The sequence below is a fragment of the Anolis carolinensis genome, chromosome 4 (genome assembly GCF_035594765.1).
Source record: "Anolis carolinensis isolate JA03-04 chromosome 4, rAnoCar3.1.pri, whole genome shotgun sequence".
Classification (NCBI taxonomy): Eukaryota; Metazoa; Chordata; class Lepidosauria; order Squamata; family Dactyloidae; genus Anolis; species Anolis carolinensis.
The window spans coordinates 188,740,832-188,754,475 of NC_085844.1; the positions used below are offsets into that span (position 1 = coordinate 188,740,832).

General features: G+C 41.4%; 1 protein-coding gene across 1 annotated transcript; it reads right to left on the reverse strand.

The window, feature by feature from the left end:
- Nucleotides 1-321: 321 nt before the first annotated feature.
- LOC100553709 (glutathione S-transferase 2) lies at nt 322-12,332 on the reverse strand. Its single transcript, XM_003220184.4, has 8 exons — nt 12,140-12,332; nt 7,846-7,924; nt 6,185-6,249; nt 4,611-4,692; nt 4,380-4,480; nt 2,373-2,468; nt 2,167-2,277; nt 322-572 (listed from the first exon to the last, which is right to left on the reverse strand). Exons 1-8 carry the CDS (start codon nt 12,173-12,175, stop codon nt 477-479), a joined length of 666 nt encoding a protein of 221 aa, XP_003220232.1. The 5' UTR covers nt 12,176-12,332; the 3' UTR covers nt 322-476.
- Between the last annotated feature and the right edge of the window lie 1,312 nt (nt 12,333-13,644).

Genomic DNA, 13,644 nt, shown 5'->3' on the forward strand with positions numbered 1-13,644 from the left:
CCTTAGCTATGTTGGCTAGGGCTGATGAATGTTGCAGCACATCAGCATTGGGTGGGCTACATTATCCCCCACTGTTATATCAGAAGGTAATCACTAGTTTAGATTTGCTAGAACTTTGATCCTAACTTTAAAGTGGGGGAAACTAAATAAGATAATCCAAAAAGACTGTGTGATTACTAACCTAAGATGCCGAGATGACTTTTCAGTCCCCAACAGCTTTTGTGATCTCATTCCTTGTGAAGTATTTTGGCTATTAAAACTGCTGTGTAACACTTTTGTAAAGCATGAAGGAGAGGTCAGTGATTCAAGGCTCCTCAGTGATAAAACAGATTGACACTTTTATTGGAACCCAAAATGCACAAAATATGCCATGAAAGTTTTCAAAACTTGACTGATTTTTCTCTATGAGGCATAGGTATTATATTTCACTGATACAATGTCTACAAGTGTCAGGTCAGCACTATTCTTGGTTCTTTTTACTCCTTTTTATTGCTCCACTTGGCGATTCTCCAGTAGATGGGAGTTCTGAGAAAACGGCCAGATTTCATGTAGGCAGAAATCTTCTCCAGTGCCTGCAGAGAAAGCCAACAGAAAGACCCTTATCAGACTCCACTGTCACTACATTTTTCATCTGTGTGCACATAAAAGAATGATTGAGAAAACTATAAATAACTGTTTAGTATCTAGATTTCTGCTGATTAATGTGGAGGAAAAGCGAACATCTGTTACCTGCTTCAGACAAGAAGGGTTTTCCTGATGTTCAGGAAACCCTATCAGGAAGAACATAGGCCATTATGAAGCCTCTGTAAGAAATACATATAGTTCTTCTATACAGAAATGTGTATTTATGCACATGTTTTCTGTACAGAAAAACGCATGCATTTCTCATGGGTAAGCATCTTCTTGGTGAATTATCATGGCATAAGTCAGATTAATACCATATCATAATTCACTGGTTACATCCCTGGTGGAGGTCAGACAGAATTCACTATCAACTGCATGAAGACCAACTTAACCTCTTAAAAAACAGTTTTTAGCAGCAATCCCAGAATCTGGGTATTTTCTAATTGGTGGAGAACAGGGGAGCAGCAGATAACATCCAGTTGTTTATTAAATTCTAGCCCCACATCTTCCTGGACAAAGAGCAACAACATCATCTTCCAGGACCTTTGGGGAACACAGAATTCCCATGAAGGCCTATGTGACTGTTGGGGGCAGCACATTTAAGACATTTTTAACTGTCCTGTCCTCCAAAAAGATGGTGCCGGTCTCCAACTACCATTTTCTCTGAAAATTTAATATTGGAGTCTACTAAGCTTGCATCTTAAAGAAGTAGTTTATCCAAAATCAGGATTTACAAATAACAAAGAACAATTTCTGATATCCCACCCAATGACAAAGCAAATGAACTAAAGTTTGTGACATCTAGTGATATAGTAGAAAGTGGAAAAAATTTGAAAGAATATTTTGAGTGAGGATCCTTTACCAAATTGTCTTTAATACTGGAGACGACAAGGGTGTTTCAAAAAGATGGATCCAATTTGAAATCACTTTATCTTTGCACTCACAAACCATACATGAATGAAACTCTTACCCCTTGAAAGGGCAGGCTATAGGGTTTCAAATGATTACCACTAGAGGCCTCTCCCAGCACATAAAAAGCCCCTCTCCACAGTTTTTTGCAAGATGGTGACCCTGCAACATAAGGCCTAAGGCGACAGTCTCCATTTGCAGAGTTAAGGTTTAGATTTGTTTCTGACTCATAATGGTTAATAAAAATTAATATCTAATTAAACCGTTTGCAACTGAATGTGCAATTGTAACATGTTGCTATCATGAAATATACCGCTCTGAAATTGGGTCATTATTTTGAAGCATCCTCTATGAAGCTTGCTTTTTTAAAAGGCAGTCCATAACAAAGGCCTAGAATTATTCCCAAAATCAGGGTTTACACACCTCAGAACAATTTCTGACATCCCACTCTATGACAAAGGACTAAACTAGGCATTATGACATCTAATGACATGGTTGAAAGATGGATTATTTTGAGTCAGGATATTTTGAGTAAGGATATTTTGTCAATAATTCCACTAAATTTTCTTTGACGCTAATACCAGAACAACCTTTCACTTTGGAACTTCAAGCATAAGTCACAGTAAATTTCACCTCAAAGCGGTCTAGGAAATCCTTTAGATTTTTGAACTGATCCAAACATTTTGGCTCAAACATCCGCTGCACATCCAAAACATCATATGCGAGGAAATCTACATAGGTGATCTAAGAAATTTCAAAAAACAGAAAGAAGTTATATATTGAACCACAGAGTTAAGCTGAATCTTGACTTCTGTATGAACCATATCCAACATATGTACCTTGTTTCCTGCAAACCATTTTCTGTCCCCCAGAAACTGGGAAAACTGCTTCAGCTTCCCAGGTTGCTGTTCAAGAAATTCAGGCTTCAATTTTTCCTGCAAAAAGAAATTAGGCTCAATTTCAGTAAATCTCTTTGAAAACCTCAAGAGGTTTCACATTCCTAAGTCTATTTCCCCACAATCCTCCCCCTATTTCTGCTAACTTGATAAACATCTCTTTTGTCTCTTCCTAATCTGCAGAAAAAATGTTTGGCTATCATAGGTGATCCCTTGTTGTTGAGTATGATTGCCTTCTAAGGGTAGAGTCTTGATGGTGGGTCCGTAAGTGACTGTAGAAACCAATATGGATTCACATCGTCTTTCACAGTGAAGACATAGATTCCAGATGGAAGGCAGTTCCACAGCACTGTTGGTAACAGCTGACCTCTAGTTAGAATGCTCAAGGGCCACGGTTTCCCCGTTTTTGGTGTCTATGCCACAGTTTTACCTTTACCTTTAAGCCCATCTTTAAATCTCTTTTCCTGTCCACCAGCATTCCATTTTCTGTATAGTAACTGCTTTGGAAGTGATTGGGCATTCAGACAATGTGGTCAGTCCAGCGAAGTTGATTGTGGAGGATCATTGCTTCAATGCTGGGGTTTTTTTTGCTTCTTCCAGAATACTGGTGTTTGTCTGTCTGTCTTCCCAAGAGATTCGCAGGATTTTTCGGAGGCAATGCTGATGGAATCATCCCAGAACTCGAGAGTGACATTTGTAGACAGTTCATATTTTGCAGGCATACAATAAAGATGGAAGGATAATAGTACCCTTACGAATGTCCTTATCCCCAAACACTCCTGCTTCATTCGAAAAAATGCTGCACTCACAGAGCTCAGATGGCATTGTATTTCAGCGTCAGTAAACTTTTGTGGACAGATGTCTGCCTAGGTAACAGAAGTTATGTTGTCCTCCTTGGGTATCTCAGATAGAATGGTATCCAGTTGACAGTATAATTTTTCCTTGCCATCTTCATCAGCATCTAGTGTTAGTGCATAGACACTTATTATAATTGCCTGCTGGTTTTGGGTAAGATTAATTCAGAGGAATGACAGCCATTCATTAATGCCAATAGTGGTTCAAAGAGATGCTTCACCAGGTCATTTCTGATAGCAAAGCGAACTCCAGATATTCACCATTCTTGTTCAGGTAGTTCCTTCCAGAAGAAGGTGTAACCTCTTTTTTCTTCCTCCAGCTGTCCCTCTCCTACTCCCCAGATCTCTTGGAGTGCTGCTATATCGATGTTAAAACACATCAGCTTCACTGGAATAACAGCAGTCCTACATTCAGGGTGTTTGTTGTCTGTGTTATCCAAGAGTGTTGAAATGTTCCACGTTCCAAAACTCATTTGTCTTTTTTGACCACAGGAAGCAGCAGTCCAGTCAGGGATAAGTAAGAGAGGCAAACTATGTTTAGGGCACCTTTTCTATCCCCTTCCCCATATGGGATGAGCAGAGTGGATGCCAAATATGGCTGCACAGTTATGGATACAACTGCCAGACTGATCAACTGCCTCAGATCTTGAATTAGACTGACTGAATCCATATCCACCACTCATGTGTCGGTCAGTAGCTAGGGGCTTCCAGATTTTACAGTCCAACCCCCATTACCACTCAATAATTGCCATGAGATTTGGTTGGTTGTGGTTTGTGTTTGAGGACATCTGAGCAACAAATGTATTTTATGTGTGGAGATCAGTGCACAGCAACCAACATTTGGTAAGCCTTACAGAACTGATGTCCTCCAACACATGCACTTGATATTTATCCTCCACATTATCATCAAACCACCTGCTGCATTCTCAGGGTCCTTCCACACAGCCAGAATATCAAGGTAGATAATCCACAATATCTGCTTTGAATTGGATTATATGAGTCCACAGTTCAAAGCACATAATGTGGGATTTTATACAGCTGTCTGGAAGGGGCCTCATTTTTATTCAGGAAGGAGAACACAAGCCACAAAACTCACAAAATCTGGGCTGTAGCATATTCTTGCAAGTTGCATTCGGAAATCCATGAGTTGGTTCTCAAGTATATCCATACGAATTATTTCTTCTTCAGTCTCACCACCTGTAGCAACACAAGATACAGAGATGGTAAAAATTTGTGATAGAAACAGACTTTCATCACCATAGTGTCCTTATGTTACTTTGGGTTTTAAGCCAGGATTCAATAAATTACTGGCCTCATAAACACTCACACATCTTGTGCTTGCGTGCAAGGTACCGCAGGATGGCATTGCTCTGAGTGATCTTTGTCTCACCATCAATGAGATATGGAAGCTGCAGAAAGAGAAGATTAAGAATACTGTTGAAATTCTTTGGTGATTTTCATAGTCAATCATCTTCATTAGGCAATGTACATCTAGGAGGATCATTTCTAAAAAAAGAAAAAAAAGCAATCCAAACATTTTCTGTGCCTCAACAGCTTTATGAAAGAATGCTACTAGATGTCCAAATGGTTGCCTAGGATCTTCAAAAAACTGAACAATTTTTCACAGAACTTGCTAGTAGTCAGAAACATCTGTTATCACATAAAAATGGGGATTAACCAAACACTTGGGTCCAGTAGCTACCTAAATGGGCCATTTGCCAGGCAGGGATGAGAAATCTTTGGCTCAGCAGGACCTTTGGACTGGAGCTCTCACAATCCTGTCATTGGTGGTGATTGCTTAGGTATTTGGAAACTGAAATCTTGAATATCTGCAGACCTAAATATTTGCTGCCACTGCTTTAGCAAAAAGAGCAGAGAAGGCACAGCAACCACATCACAACAATGTATTGTCTAGTCTTGTTTTCTAGTACAGCACCTGTCTTCTTTCATGGCACATAACAAAATAAATTTTACTTACTATAAACTACCAAATTCTACATCATAAACGTCCAGCCAAAATGTCATATATTCTGGCAGGCATATTGGGAGGCTGTGAATATCTGCTGCAGTATTTATGATGTTACTTTTGTTGTTGTTCTTAGTTTAAAGTGCTCCCAGGACTGTTTTTGTGACTCCCTGCACCCGAGAATTTAAAAAAGCACAATTGGATCCCTAGGAGTAAAAAAATGCAATACTTTCCCATTTCTCAGAAATGGTCTCCCAAGAGGGGTGCTGAGCCTTTCCACCATGTTTGGACACATCCCCCCCCCCCCAAGATCCCATGAGATCAAAATGAAAGTTTGTAAAATTTCTGAAATTTCTTTACCTCAAAACCTTTCTTTTTGTCTTGGGGTAACCTGCTTTTTGGCTGGAAAAGTTGTTTACCATGATGCAGAAGTCGGTACTTTGGAGCCTAGGAATTCCCTTCAAAATCCTCCCAAGTCCCCAAAGAGCATTTGGGGGCAGAAAAAGGAGATAATACATTATTTTGCAACAGCCGATGCAGGTAGGTTGTGGCCCTGGAGGGATAATGCAGTCCTCTGGTCTTTCAGAGTTGACTACCCCTTAAGCTTGAACATACTTGACTTCTCACTTATTTTTGGTCTGTAAGCAAGCATGAAACAATAAATTCATTGTTTTATACTAACTACGGCTTGAGATTCTCCTCACATTCTAGTTTTCACATGAGCAGCAATCTTTAGATAAGGCAGCACCTAACGTACCAATGTGAGATAAAGTCTTTTTGCAAGACCATAGGAAGACAATCTGCCAATAATCTATATTTTGAAAACTTAGCTTTTCTGGATTTTGGTAGCACACACCCCAAAATCAGCAGGAGCAAAGTATTTTCACTTCCATGCAATACTCAAGATTATTTGTGATGTCACAATTGCTACATACATTTGGGAAGTCCAAGCCCAGTTTCTCCTTCACGCTAGTCCATTGACTTATATCAAAATCAGGAGCTGTAAATCGAGATACAAAGAATAAATGCCAAATCCACATCTGTATTTGCCAAGTATTATTTTCTATAGCTTCTTCCTGTTACCAGTAGCTATAGAGCCTCAAGTTGAAAACCTACATGGAAGCAAGCCCTCTTGAACATCACAGGACGTGCTTCTAATAAATACGGTATGAATAATATTATGCCTTGCAATGTTTCACAGATGTATGAAGTTTGTCTATACTGACCCATCGGAAAGCAAAGGTGTAACTATTTTAGCCACCCATGTGGATGATTTTGGAATTCTAAATAAGGGATGCTCAATCTGTAAATTTGTCACAAGCGATCACCCGTGGCTGCATATGATTGTCTTCCAATGGTAGAGTCTTGGAAGTTGGACTCATTATGGATCCACATAGTTTGTCACAATGAGGACATAGATTTCCAGATGGAAAGCAATATATACAATATATGCACAGGTGAGGTGGCGAGCTCAATCTGTCTACATTTTAAAGGTCCTAAAAAACCCTTTAAAAACCCCTAAAATAATATTTTAGACAATATATGAACAGAAAAAGATGACTTCGTAGCAAGGCCAGTTGAAACAAAACAAAACAAAACAAAACGGTTGGTTTATCAGTAAGAAAGTTTAGCTTTTAATTTTACCCTGAGTCTACATCATAAGAAAAACACATCTCTAGATCAGATAAAGGCTGTCTAGCCCAGTGTTCTTTGCAAGACTCCCAGGCAACAGCATGAGCCAGAAACCAACAAGTGGTCCATTCACGGTCCGCTGTGTACCTTCCAATCACCTCTGTCCTGGGAGATCAGGGTCAGTGATTACAGCATCATGAGTTAACTCCTCTTATTATCAGTCAAATAAAAAGGGAAAATGCATGAATCATTTTCCTAGCTGGGTCAAACTGTTCTCAGATATACTGTTGCTTTCTCTGCTCTCCCATCATTTCCATGCACAAGGGATTTGGGCACAGAATACAAGAGAAAAAAGAAAACATGCAAATGCCCCAATTATTCAGGGACATAATTCTTTTTCAGAGAAACATTGCATCACTTCTATTAGCAACAAAATATGATGGAGGCTCAAAGGCCATTGTGGAAGAAAGATTGCAACTAGCCAGTGTGTTCAGAAAAAAGAAATGGGGCTGGATTATACTTAATGTAGTGTTTAGTAATATACTATAGTAATATTTTGCTTCAGGCGAACATCATAGAATCATAGAATCATAGAATCATAGAATAGTAGAGTTGGAAGAGACCTCAAGGGCCATCTAGTCCAACCCCCCGCTAAGAAGCAGGAAATTGCATTCAAAGCACCCCCGACAGATGGCCATCCAGCCTCTGCTTAAAAGCCTCCAAAGAAGGAGCCTCCACCACGGCCCGGGGGAGAGAGTTCCACTGCCGAACAGCCCTCACAGTGAGGAAGTTCTTCCTGATGTTCAGGTGGAATCTCCTTTCCTGTAGTTTGAAGCCATTGTTCCGTGTCCTAGTCTGCAGGGCAGCAGACTTGCTTTGAAGCCAGGGGCCTCTACCTCTTGTCTATCCCCAGTATATGGGAATCTTACTACCTTTGCCCCAGGAGGTCCTTCTAGTTCCTTACCTTCACCACCAGGACTATACTGTTTGTCTTCAAATGGTGTTTCCGTGTATTCTAGAAGGAGCCTGATTGCATGGGCAAGCTGCAGGAAGAACGGGAAAGAATTAGTGGAAGGATAAGACTGTCAACAGTTGCAGGTTGCTTCCAGTAAGAGAAACAGGATTTTAAGGAGAAATTGCTCAGGAACACAAGTAGAAGTACACAAATTGTTACATTTAAGTCTTCCATGTTGGCTTCTAATGGGACATCAGAACAGAATACTTGCCCTAAACAGGCATTTTATCTATCTGGAATGTTCTTATGTTCAAGAATAGCTGCCATTAGTTCGGATTAGCAGCTACGTCAACAAAGGTAATTACTACTCAATATCACCTCATATTGCACATTGCTGGGAATTTTACACCAGGATAAACCACACTTCAAAATGACACAGGGAATAATTGCATGCTACCCCCAGCCCCCATCCTCTGGCACAGTCAAAAAGGAAAATCTCAAAAGATGTTATTTCTTTTGCTTGATCAGATCTTGTCATATTCTCTTAACCATAGTTTGTTTGAAACAAGCCAACTTCAGACCATGGCTAATGTAGATCATTTTGTTTCAAAACATCAATAACAATCATTGACAACCTTCTCATCATGGATAACTGAGGTGAATTTGGAAATGAAAGCTTCTAATTGTCTTGTCACAACCATGTCAAAAGAGAATGCGTGAAATAAGTTGGGTGGCAGTTACGGTCATGATGCAAACCCAATCATGATGCATTATACCAATGCAACCTTTGCCTAAAGCATTAATTTATACGAGTGTATAACACATACATGTGACATGCTGTGTACTACAGAGACATCTCACCTTATTCTCCCTTACTGCCATATACTACTTTTCCTGGATTTTTTTCTGCCTCAGGGTGTGGCGAAGGCTCATTCCTTTGAGGCTTTTGAACAGAGGCTGGGTGGCCATCTGTGGGGGTGTTTTGATTGTGATTTTCCTGCATAGCAGAATGGTATTTGACTGCATGCTGTGAGTGGCAATGGCAGCCACCAGCCAATTCTACAGTAATATGGGTGTGGCAAACGAGAGCATTTGGCTTTGTACAGCCTATGAACTATGTGTTGTTATTGTCATATACCTTTAAGTTGACTTTGACTTACAGTGAACCCATCGCAACAATTTATTGACAAGATGTATTCAGAAGGGGTTTGTCCTTGCCTTTCTTTGAGGCTGAGAGAATGTGACTTGTCAAAGTTCATTCATAGTAGGTTTCTATGATTGAGCGATGCCTTCTGAAAGCGAGCATGGTGCTTTGGTTTGAACATTATGACCTGGAGACCAGGGTTTGATTTCCCACTTGGCTGTGGAAACCTACTGGATAACTTTTGGCAAGTCACATATTCTCAGTCCCAGGAAACCCTGTGACAGAGTTGCCTTAGGGTTGTCATATGTCAGAAAAAAACCTGAAGCCCACAATAACAATAACATCATTGTAACAAGGCATAGAATGTTTACCTGTGTGTTTATATGCTGTAATCCTCTCTGAGTCCCCTCAGGGAGAAAGGCAGAATATAAATAAAGTGTTATTATTATCTTGTGGGATTTTAGTGCAGCACTCCAATCAGCACACCCACAGATTGCGTGTTAATTGGGAACCCACGAGGTCAAGCATAACACTTTCAACACCTCCTCTCCCCTTCCTTAGAATCATAGAGTTGGAAGAGACCTTGTGGGCCATCCAGTCCAACCCCCTGCCAAGAAGCAGGAAAATCTCATTCAAAGCACTCCCAACATATGGCCATCCAGCCTCAGCTTAAAAGCCTCCAAAGAAGGAGCTTCCACCACAGAGAGTTCCACTGCTGAACAGCTCTCAGAGTTAGGAAGTTCTTCCTAATGTTCCGGTGAAATCTCCTTTCCTGTAGTTTGAAGCTGTTGTTCCGCGTCCTAGTTTCTGGGTCAGCAGAAAACAAGCTTGCTCCCTCCTCCCTATGATTTTCCTCACATTTTTATACATGGCCATCATGTCTCCTCTCAGCCTTCTCTTCTGAAGGCTAAATATGCTCAGCTGTTTAAGCCACTCCTCATAGGGTTTGTTTGCCCTTGATCATTTTCCTCTGAATACATTCCAACTTGTCAACATCTCTCTTCAACTGCGGTACACAGTGTGATTCCAGGTGTGGTCTGACCAAGACAGTGTAGCATAACTTCCCTGGATCTAGATACTAGACTCCTATTTATGCAGGCCAAAATCCCATTGGCTTTTTTTGCTGCTGTATCACATTGTTGGATCATGTTAGAGCATTCAAAAGTACATACAGTAGAGTCTCACTTATCCAATGTTCTGGATTATCCAACACATTTTTGTAGTCAATGTTTTCAATCCATCGTGATATTTTGGTGCTAAATTCGCAAATACAGTAATTACTACATAGCATTACTGCGTATTGAACTACTTTTTCTGTCAAATTTGTTGTATAACATGATGTTTTGGTGCTTAATTTGTAAAATCATAACCTAATTTGATTTTTAATAGGCTTTTCCTTAATCTCTCCTTATTATCCAACATATTCGGTTATCCAACGTTCTGCCAGCCCGTTTATGTTGGATAAGCGAGACTCTACTGTAGTTACAAAAAGTCATGTTACAAATACAGACCATCAGTAGTTGTATCTTCATATGCAGTTACCTAAGAAGCACGGTAGCAATAAACCACCCAACCTTTGCCCTCTCTCCAAATCAGCATAACCAGCAACCTTTATGGTAGTAGAAGGAGGGGGTGCCCTTTGCATTTGTATGGACCAGGATTACATAAGGAAACGAAAAGGTCATTTACTCTAACCACCTGTCCATGGGATGTGAGCCAACCTGTTCCTGAGATTTTCCCATTAAAACATAGTGGAAATCAGGATCTCAATACGTTGCTGGACTGCAGCATATTGAGAGCTGCATTATTCTGACTCTTGCACTAGGGAAACATATTGTCCAGATCAGTGTTATTCAGTGTGTTACCCCTCCTCCCCATAAGTCCAGTCCAAAGGGCTGAAGCCAAGCCAGAGAAAAGAGAGGCGTTAACTGGTCCCAGCATTTGGGTTGGATGGCCAGGTTCTCCCTCTCCACACACACCAAAGTAAATTCCACTGGGTTCAATTGGTTTACTTCTAGGTAATCATGGGCATACAATGACTGCATTGGCTTTAGGCTGTATGTACACCAGTGTTCCTCAACCTGGGGATCGGGACTCCTGAGTGGGTCACAAGAGGGGTTTCAGAGGGAGGTCACCAAAGACCATCAGAAAACACATATTTCTGGTGGTCTTAGGAACCCAAATCCCTCCAGTATTTTCTGTTGGTCATGGGGGTTCTGTGTGGGAAGTTTGGCCCAATTCTGTCATTGGTGGGGTTCAAGGGGCTCTTTGTTTGTAGATGAACTATAAATCCCAGCAACTACAACTCCCAAATGTCAAGGTCTGTTTTCCCCAAACTCTACCAGTGTTCAAATTTGGGAATATTGAGTATCCATGCCAAGTTTGGTCCCGTTCCATCATTGTTTGGAATCCACAGTGCCCTTTGGATGTAGGTGAACTACAATTCCAAAACTCAAGGTCAATGCCCACCAAACCCTTCCAGTATTTTCCGTTGGTCGTGTGCCAAGTTTAGTTCAATTCCATCGTTGGTGGAGTTCAGAATGCTTTGATTGTAGGTGAGCTATAAATCCCAGCAACTACATCTCCCAGATGACAAAATCAATCTCCCCGCCAACCCTGTCAATATTCCAATTTGGGTGTATTGGGTATTTGTGCCAAATTTGGTCCAGTGAAGGAAAACACCTCCTGCATATCAAATATTTATATTTCGCTTCATAACAGTAGCAAAATTATAGTTATGAAGTAGCAGCGAAAATAATTTTATGCTTGATGGTCACCACAACATGAGGAACTGTATTAAGGGGTCGCAGCATTAGGAAGGTTGAGAACCACTGGTCTACACTGTAGCGCAGGCATGGGCAAACTTCGACCCTCCAGGTCTTTTGGACTTCAACTTGCACAATTCCTAACAGCCCCGTGCTTACTGTAGAGGGAATCCAGGTCGACACACTTCAACTGCCATGGCTCAAGGCTATGGAAGTTGTAGCCGGGTGAGACACCAGCACCCTTTAGCACAGAAGGCTTGGGAAACTATGATTCAGGCGATTCCACAGCACAGTTCAAGTGCATGAATTCTATAGTGTAGAAGCACCCAGTAAGAGAACAAGGCTTTTGAAAGCCTTCCTCCACCCAAGGGCCCTTGACAGGGCACTAGCTCACCCCACGGATGTCCCAGTAGCCCAGCGTGACGCCCATCTTCCTGGCCTGGCGATCTCCGGGGTCCCTGTGTTCCTGGCGACGGGTTCCGGGGCAGAAGCAGAGGGCGCGGCGCTTTTAAGCTTCTGGCCCAGAGGAAAGGGGCGGGGATGGCAAGCCCCGTCTTGAGACTTGGCCCTCCCCCTCCTGGGCTCTCCGCCACCAGCCGTGCCCCCCCCCGCCCCCCTTTGCCACGATCACGTTCACCACGACGCAACGGCCAGTCCCTCCCCATTCTCCCCTCCGGAAACTATGAAAGGCAAGCCTCTCCAGGTTGCCCAATTGGGAGATGTGGGCGGGCTCGGAAGAAAACTCAAATCACTTTTTATTACAAAGTTGCAAGCCCAAGACCTACAGTCGACCATCCGTCTCCACGGGTCCCATCATCCTCGGCTTAGAGTTGGAAGAGACCCCCAGGGGCCATCCAGTCGAACCCCATTCTGCCATACAGGAACACACAAGCCAAGCACTCCAGCCAGATGGCCATGCAGCCTCTGCTGAAAAACCTCCAGAGGAGGAGACTGCGCTACACTCTCCACTGCTGAACAGCGCTTACCTTCAAGAAGATCTTCCTAACGTGTAGATGGAATCTCTTCTCTTGCAATTTGAATCCATTGTTCCAATAGTCTCTACAGCAGGGGAAAATAAGCTTGCTCCCTTCTCAATGTGACATCATGTCCTCTCAATACCTTCTCTTCTCCAAGCTAAATACAGTACATCCAGCTCCCTAAGCTGCTCCTCTTAGGGCCTGAAAATAAATAAATTAATCCATCTATCTGTCTCTGTCTCTCTGTCTCTCTATCTTTCTCTGTCTCTATATACAGTAGAGTCTCACTTATCCAAGCTAAACAGGCCAGCAGAAGCTTGGATAAGCGAATATCTTGGATAATAAGGAAGGATTAAGGAAAAGCTTATTAAACATCAAATTAGGTTATGATTTTACAAATTAAGTACCAAAACATCATGTTGTACAACAAATTTGACAGAAAAAGTAGTTCAGTACGCAGTAATGTTATGTTGTAATTACTGTATTTACGAATTTAGCACCAAAATATCACGATATATTGAAAACATTGACTACAAAAATGGCTTGGATTATCCAGAGGCTTGGATAAGTGAAGCTTGGATTAGTGAGACTCTACTGTATCTCCAAAAAGCAAACCTGGATTTTGCCATTTTATATATTTTACTACGGCATTGTATTTAATGGGACTTGAGCATCCATGGGTTTTTTTTTGAGATCTATAGATTTAATTGATGAGTCCCCACAATAATTGTAATTGGTTTTAAATGTTTTTAATGCTTAATATTTATTGAATATTTGTTTGTGTTTGTATGTCTCATATAAAGGCACTAGCTATGCCCGGCCACGCGTTGCTGTGGCGAAGTATGTTGGTATGGGAAATCAAATATTGAGGAATTGGTGGTAGTTAAGGTAAAGGGTAAAAGTTTTCCCCTGACATTAAGTT

What these genes read in the sequence shown, in the direction of transcription:
- LOC100553709 (XM_003220184.4), bottom strand. Translation starts at nt 12,175, where the DNA reads ATGGGCGTCACGCTGGGCTACTGGGACATCCGTGGG. An exon ending in GTATAGTCCTGGTGGTGAAG is followed by an intron (nt 6,250 to 7,845) that starts GTAAGGAACTAG and finishes CTCGATTTACAG; the next exon opens with CTCCTGATTTTGATATAAGT. An exon ending in TATGCTACAGCCCAGATTTT is followed by an intron (nt 2,469 to 4,379) that starts GTGAGTTTTGTG and finishes TTCTTTTTGCAG; the next exon opens with GAAAAATTGAAGCCTGAATT.